Here is a 19,133-nt window from a genome sequence, read left to right on the forward strand (position 1 = left end):
CAAAGTCGACTGATAAAGTAGGGTGGATGGGCACAACAGAGGTGTTGACTGGGAGAGGAGGGGGTTCCCCTGATCGAGAGCCCAGAGACGAGGCAGGGAAAGTCCAGGCCTCTGTGGAGCCCTTCTTCCGCCCCCTCCACGAGTCCGAAGCATGAACAATCCCCCTGCTCACCCTCACCCAACTGAGAACTACTATCTTCGCACTTCTCCCCGTTACCCCCGCCTCCTGTCTGACCCTCCCGAAAAACATTTGTCTGACCTGTCGTTGTTTGTGTGTTATTTTGTTTCTCTGTTCATTACACGTATTGATGAGCATTGTAACGCTGCTCGCAGCGCTCTCAACTCATATGCCACAAGTTACATGATGTGTATAAAATCAATAAAAATATGTTTTGGGGAAGAAAACTAGGATTATTGATATCCCAATAATTTTCTAAAATAATAATTTCATTAAATATTTAAAATACCTAATACTTGTAACATTCTCACAATTTCAGTAGTGCATCTTTCGACACTGGATGGGGTTTATAAGCTCTGATTAGGCCTTTGGCTACTGGAGGTGACAAGTGTCAGAATTTAGGCAGGAATATTTCCAACATTCTTAAAACATTGTTCTGATTTTTAAACTTGCTGTAGTGGCAAAAACTAGGGGAGCTCGGGATGTAAGCTGCCATCTCTCGCAGCAGCAGCTCTCAAGTGGAATAATGTATTGCAGGAAAACCATGGAATGGCAGGGACGGGAAATGCCACTTCAGCCACCTGGGTCCCGTACATTTCTTTGGTAACCAGATAAGCTCATGAGAGCTTCTGCTGAAAGTGCATGTACATGGTATGCAACCAGAATCCTGATCTTGATGGTTGTTGGGTAGTTCTGAGCCATCCAGCATCAATAGACCAGCCGGAATGATGGTTATTGACTCGTACCCTAGTAGGGTAAAGCAGGAGGCCCCTGTAGCAATTCACTGGTGTCACCATAGGTTAGTGTTCAGCTTGATAGCCAGCCCGATTACAACTGAGATTTTCCAGGTGTGAGCTTGTTAACATGTTTCTGGAACCCTGCTTTGCATTGAGTCCAAGACGTTGCATCTTCTGTGATTCGTTGTACATCTCTGATTGGTTGTACATCTCTGTGCACATTGTTTGCTGATGATAATGGTAAAAGGTGCTATACAAATGACAAGTACAATACATTTGGACAGTTTCTGAAGTTTAGATGATAGAGCTGGAAGGACAGCCCAAATGGGGTGGGGGGTTTCCCTCCACAATGAGCTTCTCACAAGGCCAAATGTGACTCGATGTGCAGAGCTCTCCGTTGTTGTGTGGTGTCATTAACAGAATTGGTTACGTATGTCACCTCGTTAAGGATCTAAATGGGGCATCACGTAAGGCATGTCTTTAGTGAACGAGCGGAGCCCGAGATGAAACGAATTGTTGTCATTTATGCACTGATTACATGGGCATCCTGAGGGGGGCCCCCAACAATGGCAACAAGGTGTTCATGAGAGCTGTGACCATGTTCACTGCACGCCCAAACCCTATGGGCGGCTTTGTCATCGATGCGGTGCTCGCTCGGCCTGCCGACTTTGTGGCTGCTGATCCCGTGTCGGGAAAAGTGCTGCAGTGCCTGTGGTTTAGCTCCCATTGTGGAAGTTGGCTAGTGGAGTGAGTGGGGAAATTCGGAGCACGCCCAATCCTGTGGCTCTCCAGTGTGCTGGCACGGCTGGAAGTGCCAGTTGAGGTTGCGGCTCCTCCGGGAGTTCTTGTGCACCTTGTAGAGCAAAAGAAAAAAGCGACACCCCCTTTCTGGTGGTGATTGATCAGTGGTCCAGGTTCCCTGAAGTTGCTTTTGTGTCAGGGCCAAAGAAATCGATACATGAAGATGTATCGGTAGGTCACTTTTATAAGCTATACATCTAGAAACTGATCAATTAAGTCTGTGACCAGGGTGGATTCCTTGACACTTCCTGTGTAAACAATAGTATTGATGCTAGTGGTTTGTTAAGGCAAGTAGCACCCCCTGATAGGGTTTACCAATGAGTGCTTCCTTATTGCAGGCGCGGCCTCCATTAATGGCCTCTGACTCATTGTGTGCCATCTTGTCCCAGTTCGTGGCTGCCGATGGCCTAAAACACTGACTGTGTGTCTGTCTCCTGGTTACACTAACTGATGACCACGTATATCACAAGTATTTCCCTTGCAAGTGATTTCTCCCGATGGTCCCCAGGAAGGGCCACCTACAATGAACTGTTGTATATAGTGCCTCCAGCAGTGAAATTCTGTACTTTGTTGTGGTGGGCAACCTCTCGTGATATCCCTTAACACATGTTTGTTTCCTTCTTGCAGGTGGTACTGCAGATCGGGAGAAGATGGCTGTTAATCATGAAGCTTTCTTGCTGATGGCCAACTCCCAGCATGAGATGGAGGACTGGGTGAAAGCCATCCGCCGTGTCATCTGGGCTCCTTTTGGTGGAGGTATTGCTGTTTTATGTAAAAACATTTAACTGATCAAACATGCCGTTTGTGTGGCCTGGTACAATTATGTTGAATGTCTTCAATGCAGAGTAATGCTCGCATAAATGGTCGGTTTCGCATAGGTTTCCTTTGCCGAAGTAATTACTGATGGAGTGAGAGATTGAAGGAAGCTCCCAGAACTGAGCCGTGGCCTCTGCTTGAACCTGCCTAGCAAAAAGGGCGAGCTTAAAGAATGAAAGGGAGGAACTATTTCTTACGTGTCATAATGGAGAATGAAGAAATACTTGAATGGATACGTTTTATGGACTGCAGAAAGGCAAGAATGTTGTCTGGGGTTGCTTGCGTTTACATACATATTGGACCTGGCCTAGCAGTTTGGACCGGGCTGCTCCCATTGGTGGCATAACCTGACTGATTTGCATATGGCTGGAGCCCTGTTGGAATGGTGTGGACTGGATAAAAAAACAGTCGTGTGGAAGGCTGCCCAGAGCGATGCCAGTGGTTCAAATTAATTCAAAACCTTCCACCCATCACTTTTTTTTTTTTTTTATTTTTTTTTGGTTTAAGCAAGAAGCTTTCGGCAGAGAGTGATGTGGGTGAGCTGTCGGCACTAGTCAAGAGAATGGTTGTTGCGTTAAGTGGGCAGATGGTCAGGTGTGTTTTTGTTGCCATAGAAGGCCAAGGCCTGGACTTCGACAAATAACGTACACTTGTACATGCACTGAAATGTCCACTGTATGTGAATATGCTGTCCTCCAAATACTCTGGCATTGATCCCTTCAATTTTGTAAAATTCCAGTGGTGAACATCCACTGATCCAACATTCAAAACAGGAGGTGTTTAACCCAGATGGGGTTATTGGTGGCTTTTTGGTGATGAGGTCGGGGAGCAAAGCCAGGGTGGTTGGAGTTGTCCATAATTGGTAGAGGCTCACGCCACTTTGATATGAGTGCTGTCCAAGTGAGGTGTAGATTCATACCTGCAGTGATCTTCTAGAGAGCATGGGAGGGGCAGCTGTGGATGGCGAGGATAAGTTGTATCCGGGTGGGAGAAAGCACAAGGGTACCTGAGAACGGTGATGGGTGTAAGCTGAGAAATGCTGAAAGGCTCTGGGTGGCCCCTTGAAGTGGAGCAGGAGAGAAGCATGCAAAAACACGCCGGTGGCCAACCGGCCCACCAGCATTGTGGACGATGGAGGGAAAGGAGGCATGAATTAGCCGGCAAAATGATGTCAGCATTAAGTGTCTCTAGGGTTATTCCACCGGTAGGTTCACCTACATCATGGAAGGTGCGACACTCTTGCCAAGTAAGTCTTGAATGTAGAAAGAGTGGGTTGAAATCCGGTGTTCCCTAGTCCCACACAATTGGCATTCATAAAATACTGAAATGGAAATCCAAAGAAACGATTCAAAAGACTAGGGGAGAGTTGTAGCCAAATAAATAATTTACTATATTCCCTTATATTAACTAAACGGTAAACTGCAAAGGCAAGAATAGGCATTTTGTGATATTTGTTCGTGTGTGCTTGGGCCTATTCTACAACATAGTTAATAGACTCACTCCTCTAGTGGCTGTTTTTGTGAAATCATTGGATCCTACAGCAGATGAAGAGTTATGTAGGCTACGCAAAATCCTGACACTGTTTCTTTGCAAGCTGTTGAGTAAATAAAGCATAGCCGGGCTGATAACAATAGGATGTCTGAAAAATCAGCAATCTGTGCGTGTGAGATGTCTGCCTTCGTGGTGGTCCCTAGCGATTAGGTGTTCAATCAAAGAACGGAGTGTGAAGTGCAGGAGAGTTGAAACCTGTTGGATTTACCTCTGCCTTTTGTTCCAGACTGTAAAGTAAAGCAAGAGAGCCTGTTGTCTTGCTCATTGCTTCATTCTCGTGGGTTCTAGTCTGCCGGTGGTGTTGTGGCCTCAGGTGCTGCGTCCAGTGATGTCGCAGGGTTTTATCTCCCAAGTTTAAAGTGGGATGGGAAGTGACGCATGTGGGAAGATGCAAACTCCACCTCTAAGGGAAACTAAAAGGAGTATGATGCACAAAACCGCCCATTCTCAGAAAAGAACAGAGAAGTGGCCATTAAATGCATCTGACCATTCAATCCAAGTTTTGGGAATTCAACCAAGATAATGATTGTAATCTGGGTAATGGGCGTCCCACAACAATGCAGGGACAATGCACTATTCAGAAGGGCTGGATCAAGTGGAGGAACGCATGTTTATGTGGAAGTGCACATTACACCAGCAATAACAGCCGAGCCATGCATGCCGGTGTAACACACTGAGCAGGGAGCAGCCGGTTACAGACCTGGCTTTGCTGGAAGCCGAAGGAGTAGCCTCCTGCCTTTCCATGACCTAAGGGGCGGTTCTCTGTTTTATCACCTTATATGAAGTCAATACGTCCAGATGTGGAGCCCATGTTCCCTGCGACCCCAGTCACAACTGGGTGCTGAGGCTCATTGCTTGCTCATTTGCGTGAAGGAATGTGGAGTAGTAGTTTTGTGCCAGGCTGCTCCCTTTGGGGGCAGGGATGGCCAGATGAGTAAAATGATGGTCTAATTCTATAATGTCACAGACCAGCCATAACGGAGAAACCTTCCAGTCTGACGTATTTCTAGTGTGTTAAACCATTAACTTGAGCACTGAATTACATTCTCTTTCTGATTACACAAGCCTCCAGGCTCTCTCATACTATGCACCAGATTTGCAAAATGTGTGATTCCAATGTCATTACTGCTGGGGGGGGTCAAATCAAAGGGTCCATTTTAAAAATGACTAGTCATGGAGCAGACTATTTTGTGCAGCTTGGTGTTACCATTCCCTATCACTTGAAGGAAAGAGCCCCGCAGTTGGGGGCGTGTTCGTTCCAGAGGGCAAGGGGAGGAGTTTGGGTAGTTGGAGTTGGTTTCTGTTTTGTCCGTTAATAAAGAAAGTTGCACAGTTCCCCTCCGGCTCTGCGTCCATCATTTTACAAGCCCAGCAAGGATTGCATCTGGCGACGAGGACGTCTCCTGCAAGCCAGGTCCGTCTTGCCCTCCATCGGGTGATCCCACCATGCTCCACTTGGTTCATTTTAAGGCCTGTCGATGCAGATTTCGATATTAGTAAATATGACCTAAAAACTTGTTGGAATGGGCTCATCGGTGCTTTTTTGCAAAAGCTCAAATAACTAGAAACATGCAGGCCGGTTGCTTTCCTTCCCAGGGGCTTCAGGCGAGGCAGCTTCAGAGACCCTCCTGTGGGGGGGGGGGGTCTGTCAGTAATAAAGCAGTTTCTCTGAGTAAGCCCTGCTTATGGGAATTCCAATACACTGGAAACCTGGGGCCTATTCCTGGCCATTGGGCACTGAGACAGGATACAACACAGACACTTACCATGCAAAATAAACATGTGGTAATAAGACCCTGGTCTGGGGTAGAAACTGCAGTCATGGCCCTAGCAAACTTAAACGTCTTTGGCTTCACTCGGCCACCCAACCTAATTGCATTTGAATTGGTGAGCACCTGATTTAAAAACAAAAATGTAAATGACCTTCCTCACTGGCTCTCCAGCCCACTGGCCATGTTCCTAGCACCGACACAAGCCCACCCACGCCTGATTAGAGCTGAAGATATTCGATGAAAGGGGTGCTGCTGCTTGGGTGATGGGGTGGGGGTGTCTTCATTTTGTTCTCTGCTTTTGATAGTAAGGACAAGAATGCCCTCAATTAGATCCAGGGACTCCTTGTGGCCGCTAATTACAGAAACCTCCCGGGCTGGTTTCTCATCAGTGGGACATTTTAGGTATGTTAAGGTGAGGGGAGCACCCGGGGGTTTCAGAGTATGCACGTGCTGAACCTTATATGGTCGAGTGTAGTCTCGTGCCCTTTGGGGACTTTCTCATGGCTCCCTCTAGGAGGGGGGATTCTCAATGGCGTGGGTGAAAATGAAGGTTGGAACACAGAGCAGGCTGGAGAGCAGTGGGAAATAAAAGTAAGCATTGAGAAGGGAAGTGCTGTACAATGCTAATGATGGGTTGAATGGTTCATGGCTGTCTGGCTTCATGCTGGAAAAGTCATGCGAGACACATTGGTTTGCCTTCTTGGAGATCGGGACCTAGGAAGGAGAGCCAGTGACCATGAAATGCTGTGTGAAACGTTTAGGCTTCAAAAAAACATGTAATGCCATGCAGACTTGAAAACAAGTTGAACAGCCTTGGCATGCGGGCCGGGGGTGGGCGTATATGAGCTGGAGGAGTGATAAGACTGTAGAGATGCTGATATGCAAAGGACGTTGTGAGACAGAGTGGGCATGTTTCCCACTGGGACTGGTTCTCTGCAATGGAGGCAAAGCTCGTGTCTAAGGCATATCTGTTTGCAGAATGTCTTGTCTTATACAGAAGCCATGTTTGCTCTCTGGCAGCAAGGCCTTTCGATGCATTGACGGTTTCCTCTGGTCTGGGAGTGAAGGTGGTGAGGTTTTGTGCTGCCTTGAAGTGTTCGGTAATGAGGGCTTGGTCTATGATTCTATGGCAGACGATTCTTTGGTCTAGCAGCGGGGCCTTGCTATGGTAGGGAGTCCGTGGTCTGGCAGCATGGCCTTGCACTAAAGATGAGGTTGGTGCATTTTACTGACACCGAGGCCCTCGCTGTGCCATTTTCTTCATAGCTGTGTAGACTACCCTCTTCAGCGCCCAGTGTGGGGCATTTTTCTGGGCGACCGTGGTCTTTTTTTTTTATCACTTTGTGCCGTATGCAGCGGAGATTTTAAAGGTACCGTTTCACACAAATCATCCCAAATAATGTGCCACCGTGTACTACTGTGTGCTGTGGAAGGTCACCTATTGTGATTTGTGAAGGTGACACTATTTTTTTTAATGTAGTTTTTGTGTTTCTTGGTGATCCTGTCCACGCTTGGAGGCTAAGCTCAGACGTGAACTCTCTTCAAGGGCAGCCCACGCTCGCTGCCACACACCACTCACAGGTCAGAGCTTGCCTTTCTCTACACACACAAATTACAACACAACTAAGAAAATAAACCCAGATTCGTCAAAGGATTAGGCTTTGTCTGTAATTTAAATCCCTTTGTGTGAGAGCTTTGATATGGAAAAACGAGCGAGTCCGTAAAAACGGACTGGTATGCTCTTCTTTTTGGAAGACTTTTTTCCCATGAAGCCAGTGTCTCTAACATTCGAGTATAAAGTTATCCATCCTGTGGACAGTAGGGGACGTCTCATAATGGCACCAGCCGTAACACAACTTCTTCAATGTTGCTTACGGATGAAATGCTCCTTTTTTGTAGAGCACTTGCTCCTTCTCCCATAATCTTGTACCTATTTTTCCCAGCGTAGAGATGGCAAGTCACTATGAAATGCAGCAAGTTGCACAGCGGAGGTTTCTCGTTTGGATCAAGCTCACCCCCTGCCATCTGGGAATTGGGTTTCTCGTCGCCTTTACATTAAGTAGCAGTAGGAACAAATTGAAGTATTTCAACTCCAATTTTCCCTAAGCTTCCTGGAAAAGTGCACTGCAGTTTCTTGTTTGTTACTTTCCCAAACCGATGGTGGGTGGTGAATTGTTTTAATTGGGGGGAGAATAAATGTTTGCCTAGAATATACAGGAGCCACCGAGTGTAGTGAGTGAGCCTGAACCAACCAACCAATGGTGACACAGTGGGTAGGGTAGAGGTTCTTTGCACAATGTTTTTTTTTTTTTTTAAATGGGGCATTTTTACACAACACTTTGTGAAAAAATGTGATAAAAAGCAATACAGTTTGTAATCTGTTTTGGTAGCACATGAAAAAATCAAATAGATGCATGTTATCAGCAGTGCACAGGATCATTTATCAATGCATGTTTGTTATGCCTTTGCGATAATGTATGCCAGGGTAAAAATGCAAATTACCAATGGGGGTAAAGACTCTGGGTAAGTCTCTCGTAACCAGGACTAATGTCTGGCAGAGAGACTCCCAGGACCCCCCTTGTCAATTTGCCAGGGTAAAAATCCTTTTCATGCTGGCTGTGCCCATACATGTCCATGCAGGATGCACCAGTAGACGCCAGTATTACCATGTAAGAACGTACTCCTGTTGTGTTTACTAGTAAATAATGCTGTGCCACAGTAAGAAAACATGTCCAGATTGGCTGGACTAATGTAGGCCAGGGTAGCCATGTAATAACACTTGCCATGTTTCCTTTACTTCTGATGCCCAGTAAAAATCCCAAGCCACAGTAAAAAAACGATGTCCAGAATAGCCACACCAACAAAGGCCAGTCTAGCAGCATTGTAACATTTGTGACATTTGCTGGTTGTACCCTTCATATCTGTAAAAGAAATGTCATGTTGCCGCAAAAAAACATAGCTGGACTGGTTACACCAATATAGGCTAGATTAGCCACATAATATTTATCATAATTGCTTTACCTTTGACACCCAGTAAAAAATAAATGACCATGCCACAGGTGGAAAACCATATCCAGACTGGTTGCACCAATGTGGGCCAGTCTAGCCATGTAATACTTTTGCTTTACTCTTGATGGACAGTAAAATTGCCATACTGCCACTATGCGGCCAGATATACTCACGCAACCCCCTTTTCATGCACTTCTAAAACGTATTACTTATGTACATTAATATTCACTTACCTCCTCTCGCCCTTAGCACCCCACCACAGATGAGACCCGACCGGATGGCTCTACGGTTGCAGAGTGCACTGATTGACGGAGGACTCCACTCCTCTCAGTCAATGCTTACACTAATGGTACAATAATTAGGTGGAGGGGATGGACTTCCTATGGGCTGCTGGCCTCTCATTTTTGCGCTCTATGAATTTAAAATGTAAAAAATGCATAGCGGAGTGGGGCCAGGTACACCCCTGCTCCGACATAGGGAACGCAGTCCCTATGACAATAAAGCACTTGAGTGGCCTGTGCTGCCTGCTACTGTGTTGAGAGGTATACATGGTACATTTAGATTAACATTCTAAACCTGTACATCTCTCAGGAGGTGGCACTCCCATCCATGTAAAGAAGCCGCCACGTTCTACAACTGGCCTCATTCAGGTTGGCTGCATTACCAAGATGCAAAAACTGGGGAGAAATACCAGTTAATCCCTGAACCAGATTTCTCATTTCTGGCGCTCCTCTTGCTGGTGTGAGAGAGTAATAATAATTTTAATAATTTGACATTTATATAGCGCTACGAACCCTCAGGTATCTGAGCGCTGCTTATTATTACCCACGGTGTGTGGTGCTCATTTATCGACCTCGGAAGGATGAAAGGCTGAGTTTGGCCCGACCGGGATTCGAACCTGCGTTAGCAGACTCTGCACGGATGTCAAAGCGAGCGCTCTACTCGCTGTGCCACTTGATCGGCTAAGTAGCATGGGATAGTAGTAGGGAACCTCTCCCCACCAGTGATTTACAACCTGCACTATTCCATATGCATTTGCCCCCTTGTTATGCCCTTCTGCCTAGCTCTGGGGACCACTTAAGGATTGGTTCAGGGTGCCACCCCCCAAGCCAGCAGATGCTTTACCAGAGGGTGGTATGGCAAGGATCGCCTTGTCACCCTATCTTCGCCCCCTTTCATAGCAGTAGACAATCGCACAGCAGGACCCCAATATTTTCCTGGGAGGCCAGACCTTGCCCTACACCAGGGGGCTGCGACCTGTTGCTTTGCAGATGTTTTGGACTACAACTTCCATAGTACCTCATTGACTGACTATACTAGATGGGGCTAATGGGAGATGATGTCCAAAACATCTTGAGAACCAAAGGTTGGAGACCCCTGCGCATACACATGGACCTGCTAGTCCAGCATGGCCCTGGCAATACTGCACCTTCCCAAACCTTTTGCAACTCCCTACAGCTTATTCTCGACACACTCGCCAAATGGCAGAGCCTGAAAATCCTCATAAGCAGACACAAACTTGAGATAATAGTAAGCATTCCCTTTAAGGGATAGCATTTCTATACAATTGTCGAAAGCAATAAGTGTTTGTGATCTAATCTAATTTTGCTTACCACCTTAAAGAACCTTTCCCCCCCAGTGCCCACGGGACCTGTGGTGAATCTGGGAATGACAGTGTGTGACTTCTCCCAGGCTGAAAGCTCAGCTCGAGAAGGAAACTTTCAGTGACAACATTCCCCAGCTGTAGTCTCTCCAGAGGCCGATTTAACTGTCGGAAAAGAAGCAAATGCTCAGGGCGTGCCTCTGCCTCTTAGCAGTCAAGACTGCACACGGTCTCCCTAGTGATGTCTTAACCCCTGCCAACAGTAGCCTATTTACAATGGCAAGTAATTGGTTATGGGAACAAAAATGGCAGTGACCGTTGCGGTGTAGCCTTTTTTGTTTTATTTTTTTTTCCCTTAGAGTCGTATAAGGTGTCAATAAGCTATTTAGGTGCAATTGCTGGGTGATTTGGAATTATTGGGATGCATAGCAAGCTGTGTGAAACCGGTTTAGGGTGCAAGGATCGAATACAAAGAGTCGAAATGCAATTGTTTCGAATCGAAAGGACCGAGGAAAAAAAACAAATCAAATGCATTTTTTGGGGCTCCGCCCCCACCCAAGCCCCTGTTTTTTGGCCAAATACCACAAATTTAACCTATAACAAGGCCCAAAAAATAAAAACATTTTAAAGGCATTCAATCCTTTTTTTTCCCCGGTCCTTTTGAGTATTGTATTTGACCCCTTTTGAATTCGACCCTTTGACTGGACACCTGTGAAACCATGACCTTGTCATGCATCTTATTTTACTTAGTCAGATTTCTTGTAGATTCTCATTACTTTCCCATGCTGGGTCTTCTATGCTTCCATTCCGATCGGAGGAAGGGACTAAAGCTACAATGATAGAGGGGTTGGGGGGGGGGGGGATCTTTTTTCAAGTCCTGCAGAGCGTAGGGAGTGCTGCTACTTGTACACCCTTTGGGATTTTGCAGATTTGACAGGTGGAGTTGGACAGCAGAGCCGACTTAACATATCTTCCTGTTCTTTCAGGTCCGCCATGTTAAATACGCTTGGTTTTCCATCGTCCTGCATTTTCGTGCTGGAGAAAAACCAATGGATTCTATTGGAATCTGCCAGAATTTGAGCTAAAGAACACCCACATGTGTTCATTGTAGGAAGCATTTTATACTTTTCAAGACATTTAGGGGAAAAGTGAAGTGTAAAGACTATATTGCCTGTGTTTTACTCTTTATTTTTCCACTAAGTTTCAAGGGGGAGCATTTGCACTTTACAGAGGTTGACCTCTCATGCAATTTAGGATTCAAAACAAAATGGCACCATATTCTTTTTGATAACATTTGTACACTTAATGTATACTGTTAAGAAAGATTAACTTTAGGTGCAATTATCCCTCCTTTTGTGAAAACCCCCCTAAACATTTTGCGTTTATTTGGAGTACCTAACCTGACTTTTTCCAGTTGAGCATAGCCTTCAACTGTGCACCTGGGTTTTCGCTCATTTGTTATCGGGAAACGGACAACGTCCTTCAGGCTGTCAGTACTGAGGAAACTGTTTCCCTTATGCCATTTCTTGGTAACTTTTTATCTATGTGCCAAGTACCTTACAGTACAGCGCATAGGGGTCAATTTTGTTTTATGTCCCTAGCCACCCTCGAAAGGATTTTTGGATGTTTGTACAAGTGTGTCTAGGATGAACTGATGGCAGCAGTTAAAGTATTTTTACTTTGTTTTATGGACCATAGTGTGTTTACCACGTTTGGCCAAAGACTGTGGCCAGTACCGAAAATGGCCATGCCACGAAGTGTTTTGTTCTGTCCTTTGGCCATTTTGTCCCTTTGCCTTCCCCCCCAGGCGGAGAGACCCAGGTATTCCTTATTTGGGCATGCAGCCTCCTGCGAAAACCGCAACATTCGCGGGCTCCTGCATGTCACATATGCTAGTGCCCAGGAAAAGGGTTGGGACTGTCTAGTCCCAATCCACACTACTGGTGCTAGTATGTCTGGCAGCCATGAATGACTGGAACCATTGTGGGCCATGATTGGCCAATGGCTGGTTTGCATGCAAGAGGGATCTTCCAGTGGCTATCTGAGATTTGAGCGCAAACTGAATCTTGGATAAGAGAAGGGGGCTCTGCATCCATTCCAGGTCGATCTACTGAGGTTCACACCGAACCTCGTGAGGAGCCAAGTATCCTTAAGAAGAAAGCAGACTCGAAGAACCGCCGGTGACGTGCTTGGAAGGTTTGGCACTTTGACCCTGCTGTTATCCGGTTGGACCCCGGTATCTTTATCGAACCAAGAAGGCCTGCAAGGGTGCTTCGCCCCATTGGAGTAGTGGGAGCAACTACTCTCGGGTTCTCCTACTTCGGAAGTGTTCCTGGGCCATCCAATGAACTGACCAGCTCAAACCCAGGGTATCGCACAGGAATGCCGCCATCCCGAGTTGAGACTAAACACTCTGGGAATCGCTAGCTTGTGGTCCTAGGTCCCTCTCCTGTTGTCCTAGCTCCTTTGGGTCACGATTTACGAGTGTGCCACGTTGCAAGCATTTGTGGTTCCTGTGTCGCCCTGCTGTGGTGACCATCGCTAAACGTGCCTGCAACTCTTGCCTACCATGTCCTTAGACGAGCCGCACCAGAACAAACCTTCTTCCTTCAAGGGCTGAGAAAAAGCAAAGGACCCATCCCGTATCGCAGCCGCTGAGAGCCGGAGCATCCTGAAACTGGAGGGTTAACACAAACCGGTGAAGTGGACCAGACTGCCAAAGTTTGGTCCGGACTGTGTCGGGGGTCCCTGGCACATGCTTTCACTTATATGCATGAGTGTCCCTCAAAAGATATTCTGGGATAGCCTGCGCTGCCCAGCTATTCCTGAACTACAAAGGTCACTCTATCTACAAGGCTAGACACTATTCTGGGAATAGGAACTTATTCTTCATCGCCTCAAGCCCCTTCCTGAGCAGCTACAGCATCCTGAAGAGAACCCGCTTTCTCGTTCACGCACGACTACCCGTTGTTAACTGTACTTTGAGCGCTAGGCTCCTCTTTGTACGGCTGGACTACATAAATTGGGGATTGTTGATGGACTGCTTACACTGAAATCTGTGTTGATTTGCTTTGCTGTTACAGGTCTTGGTGTTTCTCTCCCCATCATCAGCCTATATGCTAATCTCATTATTGTATACATGTTAGTATATGAACGGATGTGGAATTGTTCATAACTGTGGTTTAATTATGTTTTGATTATAAATCCTATAATGTATTTTTGATACATCTGTCTAAGAGTAATCTGTGGAGTATTAGTGTGTGTTCTCATTGTGGGCTTCAGTCACTCTCACCCCTCCTGAGACTTGGTCTTGACCGCCTGCCAAGCTGCCATAGATTGGTCCAGTTTGTACAGAAGGTTCCCCTGTTCCACTAAACCAGTGTGGCCTCCTAAGCCTCTGCCCACCAGGTCAGAGTTTAGAACTCCATCTTGAAATGTACATTGTCAGGTGGGTATACTAATGAAGTCATTTCTATAAAACGGAGTAATATTTTTGGTCTTCAAACCCAAACATGAACATATATGGGTTCCAAACGCAGCTGGGAAGATAATGTGGCCAAGTACCTACATTTCAGACTAAGCCTCACCATTTATACGAATGCTGTGATCATAGGATTGGTCTATCATCTCACTGTGCCTTATATGACAAACAGGAGCCCCTAGAACTGAATCAGTTGGTAGTACAGAAGCCTGCCAATGGTTTACTAGACTAAGATGGCTTCATATACATTAATACTAGCAGGTGTTTGAGGCATGTTCCTCAACCGGAAGGGGAAGTGGATTGAAGAAGAGGGGGAGTGCAGGTAGAAAGGAAAGATGTGTAAATTGAGACTTCCACACTACTTTTCCTCCTTCTTGTTTGGTACTTTTTTTTATATATTGTTCAATGTATGCACATATGTTAAATAAGAGAAGCGTGCATTCTATTATTATGGCAAGGTTATTTGGGATTTTACCTCTAAAACTGTTATTTAGGTGTCCCACTTTCTCTTTTCATGCTGGTGTAAAGGCAGTTTATTTTACAGGGAATGGAAGAGTGTACGGAAGGTGAGTGATGTGGGGGAAATAATGGAAAATTAAGAGTATCATTTGGAAGGCGAGGGTCTAGTGGGACTTTATGGTGAACCGAGGGGAGATGGAAGAGGAGAGCAGAAGATTTTGGGCGGGCTATGGGAGAGCACGTGATTTTGGTAGTGATGAGCATATGGAATGGGAGAGTGGTTTTCCAGCTTGAACACATTTAATGATCCTGGGCAAATCGCTGCTCAGCAAAACCTGGTGAGCTGACCAGGCTATTTCCAGCCAAAGTCACACCCCTAAACCCACAACTCTAATACTAAAAAAGCTAACTCTCCTGCTGAGGACAAGATGTGCGCTACAGTAAAACAAAGTAGCTCCTAAAATTACCCAGTCAGCCACTATCAGTACAACACCTGATAGTAACAATGCATGACTCTGCATATCCCAGCATCACCCTGAACAGTCTAAGAGTAAGATCCAAGATGGCAGAGACCACATGTTGACTCTGTCCAAACTCTTTGTTCTCAAACCGGCCTGATGCACACTCCAGAACAGGCCTGAAGACTGTCTTTCGCCTGCCCCAATCACCCTGCTCCTCCCTGATGGCTTGCTTTCCAATTCAATTGGTGGTGGCTTTCTCCCCAACAGCTTAGCCCTCACCCATCAATGTTAATAGGTCAGCCATTTCCGATCCATCCATCCTTGTTGCGCTCCAAGATTATTTCCCCATGTCTTGACTTTGCCCTTAAGCTGTATTTATCTGAGACTCCTTTTTCTTTTCACATGCATTTTCTCAGTTACTTTCTATGCTCCCTTCTTAAAGTCTGTTAATTTCCTATGGAGACTTCTAAAAGTAGTGGCAGAATGGCAGAAAGGTATTGATACAAAATTAGGTTGTTTAAAAATAAAATCGTGTGTGATCATCAGATTAATAACCAAATGCTATCACTTGGTACACGTCACTGACCGGTCTCCACATTTGTTCTCCAAAATCGGTACTTGCACCGGACGTGAACTACCCGCTTCCCACATTGTTCAGTTTTTCAGTGCTAGTGAATAACTGACTGAGCAATCGCTGCCAATACACTTCATCAATGTCATAACAGCCCTATAGACCTCTATTGCCTATTTTGCCACACATTGCTCTTGGTGTATTAAATGGAGCGGTTTAGAAATTGGGCAAATATCCAAATTGCACACATTTCCATTGTCCATAATTCCACTTTTAGCATAATAACCCTAGGTAATAAGTATCGGGTGTGTGCTGGATTGTGCTCGCTACCTGTTATGCTTAATCAGTATAATAGTAGTCAATTGACCTTGTAAGGGGTCTGAGGTTCGAACTTTGAAGTGCAGGCTTACCCAGGGTCAGAAGCAAACACTTAACCCATGAGCTATCCATCCATCGTGAACCTTTCCATTTTCGTGACACAGTTTTGTGGATTTCCCCAAGGAATTCTGAGGACACTCCTTTGTATGGTCATGGCGGATGTGCTGTAGCAAGGAAAGGCGCCATTACATCTGAGCAATGGAGCGTGTTTGTGGAAACACAATCTGGTCCTTGGGTTTTACTTGGACCTTACTTGGATGTCTGGGGCTGTACCTAAATGAGTTGACATTCTTCAACCAGGAAAGATCCCGTGAGCATTGTTGTTTGCCTGCAGGACCCGAAGTGACCCTGGGTGAGGCCTTGTGCTTCCGGGTGGGTACAACAAAATTGATACTGCTGCTGCACTCTGTGGATCCGAGACCAGACCAGAAGATGAGGGTCAGAAAGGAATAATCCAATAGGGAAGCTGCTTAAAGATTTGTCTACCCAACTGATGGACACACACTGCCTCCTTTCATAATACCTACTATGTAGACATTATAATGTTCCCTATTTCCCCAGTATGCACATGCTCGTTTGCATAATGCATCGTGCTGTGCACACTGATGGTGTTCATGATGTACCTTTGTGCGCATCCTACCCATTTCGATATTTCCCCACCCTACAAACTGTAAAGATTTCCACAGTGCCTTGGGGAAAAAGGCATATGTCATGAAGCTGAGTTGGAACAACAAGCAGACATGGGGGCGGGAGGGGGCACATGACTCAAGTAGGGTTTGTTAGGGAGACTTGCAGGATTGGATGAAATACCTGGTGATGAGCAACTTGTACAGCAGGACAGCTTCGTCTGGAGCGCAACTTGAGGTTTATCTACAGCAACAGAATAGAATGACTTCTTACTGAGCAAAGCCCAATACAATTCAACAATCCCCATGAGGCATCTTCCCCTTGGGTTCAGCCTATTAAGCTTTAATAATGTCTGCAGAATAGCTACCCTTTGAATTCGCACTGATGTAGCAATTCAACATTTCTCAATTCTGCAAAGATAGGTCAGGGGTCCCTCCTCTTGGAGGATAATTGGTGAACATACTGTCAGTACTGGGTTTAAGTGTTTCTGACACTACTTCATTGTCTCAGGAGTAGAATCGGAGCATCTGCTTCTCGTCCTAGATAAAGTGAAATATCCTGCCCCAGGACCCCAAGATCCACATCCACATGTACCTGCACATCAAGCCACGAAAGGACTGAAGCTGTGAAATGAGGCTAAAATATCCCCCGAGTGTCCTCGAAGGCACTGGCTGTCTAGGGTCATCCTTTTCTTATTCAGCTCCTCACTGGACCCACGTCATCAGTCTATCACCTAAAACCCCGACCTTGTCTTCCTCCTCGAAGATTCGGAAGTCTTGTTCCTAAAATGTACCGGATACTCTCGCACACACGCTCTCAATTCGTCTCAGCTCCCCTGTCTTCCCCTCTACATCATTGGTTCTCACTCACGTCAGAGTCAAACCGGGACAAATCTTAGTACCAGGCATCAAAAAAAGGTGCTGTTGTTCATGTATTTCAATTTGTGACTTTTTCCAACAAACCGTTTGAGTAAGATGGTGCCTTTTTATAGCACATTGGGCCATTAAACTTGGTTAAAACGAGTTTCCCTATCATTAAAGTGGTCCACATTGGTGCAGAAAACGGGCCAACGCTAGTCTCTGGTTTCTCCTTGATAGTTTGCTACCACATTCTCTTGTATTCCTGCCTGCCTCCTGATGTTCCACCTGACCTTCACTTTACTGTACTTTCTTTCTGCCATCTCGCAACTCTCTCCCTTTTAGCTCCTTACAACTCTTGTCACCCTCTTCTCTGATGTTCTCTTCACCTTCGCTCAACTTATTCCACCTTACTCCCCACGGGTCCTGCCCACCTATTCCTTACAATTTCTTCTTGCCTCCTCTCCTATTTTCTCTCCACCACTCTCCTCACACCTCCTACCAATGGATCCCTCACACCTTCTACCCTCCTCTTTAGTAATCCATCTAACCTTCCTCTGTGTACCTTCAACTCCTACTCCTTCCTCTCCTTCAGCCAGCCTTCTGCCTCCCCAGTTCTTGGGATCTCCCATAAATCGTCTATGGGCCTAGTATCAGGCTGTAGGTAGTGACCCTCAGCACCTCGGGCCACCCCCTTCCAAAACCCCCAGAACAGACCGGGGATTTCGACTCAAATGCCGCAGACCCCCAGGTGGGACGGCTTCATAAAGCGGTCTACCTCTCTGATGTAGCCTATAGCGTTATTTGGCATCATACTCACTTCACACTATCCCACTTTACACTGAAGCCGATGGAGTCCACAGTGTGTTGCTGAGTAAATAAGGACACCCCCTTAAACCAGGGACGACATTGAAGGAGGGGAGGAAGGACATGTCATTGCAATCTGGCGCTATGAATGTGTACATAGTGGTGAGGTAGAGAATTGCTAAACTGCCCAGTTTTTTCAACTGAGACCCCACAGAGCCAGCCTATCAAGTTCTTAATTTTGTGTTTGAAGTTATTGACATTGTTTACCCTGGCAGAGCCCTGCGAGGGATGGACGATATGCACCCTGAGTGGGCATAGGTGGGTAGGGATGGAGGCTTCTTTAAGTGAATGGTTTTGGTAGCCATTTCCCTGCCAGTGATCAGGCGGTCTGCATATCAAATGTATACAATGAGTGAAAGGGCGTTGTTTCCAATAGGCCCTAGTTCAGCTCACTGCAGACCCTATGGAACAGAGCTATTTGGGCCCCAACAGTGATAGATTTTGGGACAAACTGAGGAGATGTGTGTTCTTGTGTGGCTAGTCATTGGAAAAGGTATTCCAGTGACCCATGGACTTGGTTTAATTTACAGTAGTTGCTCCACTTCTAGGCAATGTGGACCCTTTAATACAGTATTATACTGGGTGTGCAAGGGATATGCATCAATTCACTATGGTCATCTATGTGTGCAATGGGTACATGCTATGTCATTGGCATATTGGTATAAAGCCATCATCTTTAGGGATATGTATGATCTGACCCCTACATGCAGTCTGTGTCCATGAGTAAGGTGTTCTGTGACGGGTTACATTTGCATGCACTTGGTGTTAATGGACTTGCAGCAGTGTATGATGGACTATTTGTATGGATATGTGTGTAGCTCTCATGCTGAACAAGTAACTTCATGTTTCCACTTGTCCTTTGATTATGGTGTCTTCATGTGCCCCGGGTTTGCTCTGCAATGTGCACCATGTCCCTTGTGGACAACCTTCAACATGCTCCACCCCCTGGGTTTGATTGGCACAGT

At 46.0% G+C, this 19,133-nt stretch overlaps 1 protein-coding gene across 4 annotated transcripts in view; it reads left to right on the forward strand.

Moving 5' to 3' along the window:
* ARHGAP22 (Rho GTPase activating protein 22) overlaps positions 1–19,133 on the forward strand; it is a 986,960-nt gene that overhangs the window by 715,069 nt on the left and 252,758 nt on the right. For all 4 annotated transcript variants that reach the window (XM_069611165.1, XM_069611166.1, XM_069611167.1 and 1 more), the window contains one exon: positions 2,344–2,472. In XM_069611165.1, the coding sequence (XP_069467266.1) occupies positions 2,344–2,472 (129 nt within the window). The remainder of the gene's footprint in view (positions 1–2,343; positions 2,473–19,133) is intronic.

This window comes from Ambystoma mexicanum, chromosome 8 (assembly GCF_040938575.1).
Source record: "Ambystoma mexicanum isolate Mex_15411 chromosome 8, UKY_AmexF1_1, whole genome shotgun sequence".
Taxonomy (NCBI): domain Eukaryota; kingdom Metazoa; phylum Chordata; class Amphibia; order Caudata; family Ambystomatidae; genus Ambystoma; species Ambystoma mexicanum.